This window comes from Sinocyclocheilus anshuiensis, unplaced genomic scaffold (genome assembly GCF_001515605.1).
Source record: "Sinocyclocheilus anshuiensis isolate Anshui unplaced genomic scaffold, SAMN03320099.WGS_v1.1 scaffold590, whole genome shotgun sequence".
Taxonomy (NCBI): domain Eukaryota; kingdom Metazoa; phylum Chordata; class Actinopteri; order Cypriniformes; family Cyprinidae; genus Sinocyclocheilus; species Sinocyclocheilus anshuiensis.
In genome coordinates, this window is record NW_015544192.1 from 2,054,060 (window position 1) to 2,057,981 (window position 3,922).

General features: G+C 41.3%; 1 protein-coding gene across 1 annotated transcript in view; it reads left to right on the forward strand.

Annotated features, from left to right (window-relative positions):
- LOC107696526 (sushi domain-containing protein 5-like) overlaps positions 1-2,729 on the forward strand; it is an 8,882-nt gene extending 6,153 nt beyond the window's left edge. Inside the window, exons 4-5 of the mRNA XM_016496885.1 lie at positions 795-983; positions 1,133-2,729. Of these exons, the coding sequence (XP_016352371.1) occupies positions 795-983; positions 1,133-2,586 (1,643 nt within the window). The 3' untranslated portion in view covers positions 2,587-2,729. The remainder of the gene's footprint in view (positions 1-794; positions 984-1,132) is intronic.
- Positions 2,730-3,922: the final 1,193 nt, after the last annotated feature.

Here is a 3,922-nt window from a genome sequence, read left to right on the forward strand (position 1 = left end):
TTGATTATTATGCCGGAATGAGAGTATAGTTCCTAGCCATATCGGCCTAGAAAATCGCAACTTTTCGTTTTCCGTCGGTCTTAGTACTTTTACTTTTTTACTTTTACTTTTAGTCATTTAGCAGACGCTTTTATCCCAAAGCGACTTACAAATAAGAAAAAGTAATTAAAACTAAGTTTAGTCTTAGTACACGATGTAACTACAGAAGAGTCAAGTTTTAAATAGGAAAAATATCGAAACTCTTTGGTAATTTTTGAGCGAGATGCTAACGGTCTAATCAGATTCAATTATCTATGCTAAGCTACGGCTAAAAGTGCTACCGCCAGACCCGGAGATCGGCTGAATGGATTCGAAAACGGTAAAACTCAACTGTTTAACTCTAGGGGAGTTGGAAAATGAGCCTATTTTCAAAAACAGTGGAGTGTTCCTTTAAGGAGTTTATGGCTAGTTTGGGATTTGGAGTAATTGCCGTGCTTCTAGTAAATTCATGTAGATTATATTTCACTACCATCAGGTTGGTAAAGATTCTCACCAGCCAAACATCCTATATCTATGATATAATTTATGACTGGATTATAAAATAATTTTTCAGTATATTACCCCAGAAATTACTTTTCTTTTCTGTAGCTATCTGCAGTTGCAGAAATGCTGTCACAATGTGAGCAAGTGTGCAGTGTGAAACAGACTTTATATGTAATTTATCCTTTTCACTTTATGCACTTTTTCTTTTATAATTTATGACAAACTCTTCTCCTTCATGACTGACCTTGTTCCACTTCCCTTTCATCCACCAGATACTCCATGTGGGCAGCCACCTTCATTCCCACACTCACATCTGCAGGGGAAAACTGGGCTTGACCTAGGGGATGAACTTCTGTATGCCTGTGACCCAGGATACAAACTGCCCAATAGAGATACGGCCTTCAGCCTGCTTTGCGACAGTTGTGGAGATTGGTACAGCCTGGTGCAGCATTGCGTCAAAGGTGAGCTGCGAATGATGAGATTTAAAAACCAAAAGAGCCATGTCGAATATGAGACAGAGGTTCCAAGATACTAAATTCTTGAGGTTCAAAGTGTTTATTTGGCTTTTGGGTGTAGCTGTGTAGTCCTCAATATGTTTTATTTGTTGCAGATGATCCTGAAGGCCACATCGACTATGAAGATAAGTTCACAGAGGGCCATCTCCTTGAGAATCCGAGGGAGGAGCATCATATTTCTTTGAATCCAGGAGGAACACAGTCCACTGATCATGAAGTAGAAGAATCCTCTCCTGAGCCTGAGCGGAGAGTCATGTCTGAGGAGGAGAAAGAGAATGATGAAGATTCAACAGTAACAGTAACTGAACCTCCAGTGTCTCAGCTCAGTCAGAAGCACATGTTCTGGTTCCCTTCAGAGGCCTTCCAGGAAGAGAAGGAGCAGCCGGGTATCACCACTGATTCCTCCTCTATTAAAAGCCCCAATGAAGACGAGAGCCACATGATGGTCAAAACAACCTACAGCCAATCTGGTCCTGACATGATCACAGAGGAAAGTGACTATCTGACCGATCCTCCCACCAGTGAACCTGCCAGTCCCAGTGTTGGTGGCACGGACGAGTTCTGGCTAGATGGATACCCTGTTACTCAGGATGAAGATAAAGCTGGAGGTGGGTCAACGGGGGAGGCGGGGCCAGAACAAGGTGCGGAGTCGGAAACAGAGACCTTGACTGGCCACTCAGAAGTAGAGGTGTTTGAGGATGTAATCAAAAACCCTGTGGAAGAAAAGACGGGGGGTTTGATTGACAACCCTGAGGAGGAAGAAGATGGAGAAATTAAAAAGGACAAGAACCACAGGAAGGGAGACGAGGAGGAGCTTGGTAAAGGGACAACCAGACTTGAAAAGGGAGAGTCTGTTGTAACACCTTATGAGGAAACAACTGAAGGACTTTCAGAAGATGAAATGGGGAAAGAAACGTACACACCAGAGGAAACAGACTCTGATGGATCCAAAACATTGGGGTTTGATGGTCTTACTGATAGTCCAAATGGTGTGGAGGTGAAGCCCACCACCTCCATTACTCAGATCACACCCAGTCCAGATGATATTGCTGTACACAAGTGGCCCATGCCATACACACCGGCTTCTGCTCCTGAAAATGTGAGTGCCAGTCAAGGCGGGTTGGGCCCTGAGAAAACATCCACACCTTCTGGGATGGTACATCTGGATGGTACATCTGATTATATCACCAGCATGCCCACTCCTGTCATTAAGGATCCATGGGAAACCAGTGATGGCCACTTCCTGGAGCACATCCCTGTTCATGTCCCAACTGAAACGCCTGAAAATCGGAGTGTGATGGAACGTGGTGGAGATCACAGCCTGGATCAACAAGACCAAGCTGGAGAGGGTGCTTGTGCAGAAGACCCCTGTCACGGTTCAGGCCGCGGGCACATGATCACAGCAATTATCATTGGCATCATAGCAGCAGTAGTGGGTGTGGTCTTGGGGGTGTGGTGTTATAAAAAGAGGCAACAAAAGAGCTCGCACTACCAGCTTAATGGAACTAACAGGCAAACACAGTGCATTGAATTACAACAGACTGTGTGAGAGTCATACAGATCCTCATAAAACCACACAGCTTACATGAGCATCCACACAAAGCCATTCATGTGTGAACGTTACAGTCTATGTCCACCGGGGCTCAAAAAAGTGAATTTGAAATCTATCTATCTATCTATCTGTCTATCTATCTTCTAATTTTCTAGTAAAACTACAGTTATATGAAATTTAGTTCACCTAAATTTGCCTAAATTTCAAGAATTGAAATTGCATTAAAAAAAATCTTAATTCAGTTCTGAATGCCACACAACCCTGACTTTCACAAGGAGTGTGTCTGTGTTCAACACTCCTTATTTAGGTAGTATTTCTGTTTTACCATGTTTTCTATTTCTTTATATTTTCATTGTATTGTGGATAATTGTTGTATCATGAATCAGATGTCTTCTCTTGCTTTGGACGGACTGCACTGGACTGCGGGTCGGTGCATGTGTGTACATGGTGCCCGTCTGTCCTTGTTAACAGATTTGTATGTGTTTATAGTTTTGTCCATTATGAGTGAGCGTGTGTGAAAGAATCATTGTGACTTTAGCCTATTTTGGTTTTGAAAGAGAGCAGTCAGTTAAAAGAGAGTGTGGTTGAACTCAGTATTCTCTGTGTGCTATTGAAAGTTTCCAGCTTGCAGACAGGTGAGACATTCTGGTCAGAGGAACTGAGGGTAAATTCTGATTGGCTTTCAGCTCATACAGACCTAGAGTAGGTAGAAAAATAGCTTTCATCCCTAAATTTAGAATACAATGAGCATTTGTTCATTTCAAACCTTTTTCCTATAAATAAGTGAGTTTCTTGGGGTTGAACTCAGGACTCAGAAAGATTCACACTCACAGACAGGTGAGACATTCTTCTCAGAGGAACTGAGGGTGGATTCTGATTGGCTTTCAACACGTTTACAGTTTGTTGAGTTTCAGTTTCTTTAAAAGATATGTAGTACTATAAAAGTTATATCATAGCAGACTATTTTCTACATATATTTTCCCAAATATCTCATTGATGTTCAGTGCAAATTTTTTGGCCGTGTTTTGTACAAGATATTCAGTCGACTTCAACAACGTTTATGAGGCATATTTATATAATGTGTATTATAAATGTAAAAAAATTAGAACTAGTGAATTAAAACAAAACAAACACAGTTATCAGTTATGTCTAAATCGCTTTTTATTTCAATTGTCATACTGAGGTCAAACATATATAGCATACACTCTAACAAATGCTGGGTTGTTTCAACCCAACTTTGGGTCAAATATGGAGTAACCCAACTGTTGGGTTAAATTTTTACATTACATTTTTAACCCAAAAGTTGGGTTAGTCCATATTTGACCCAAAGTTG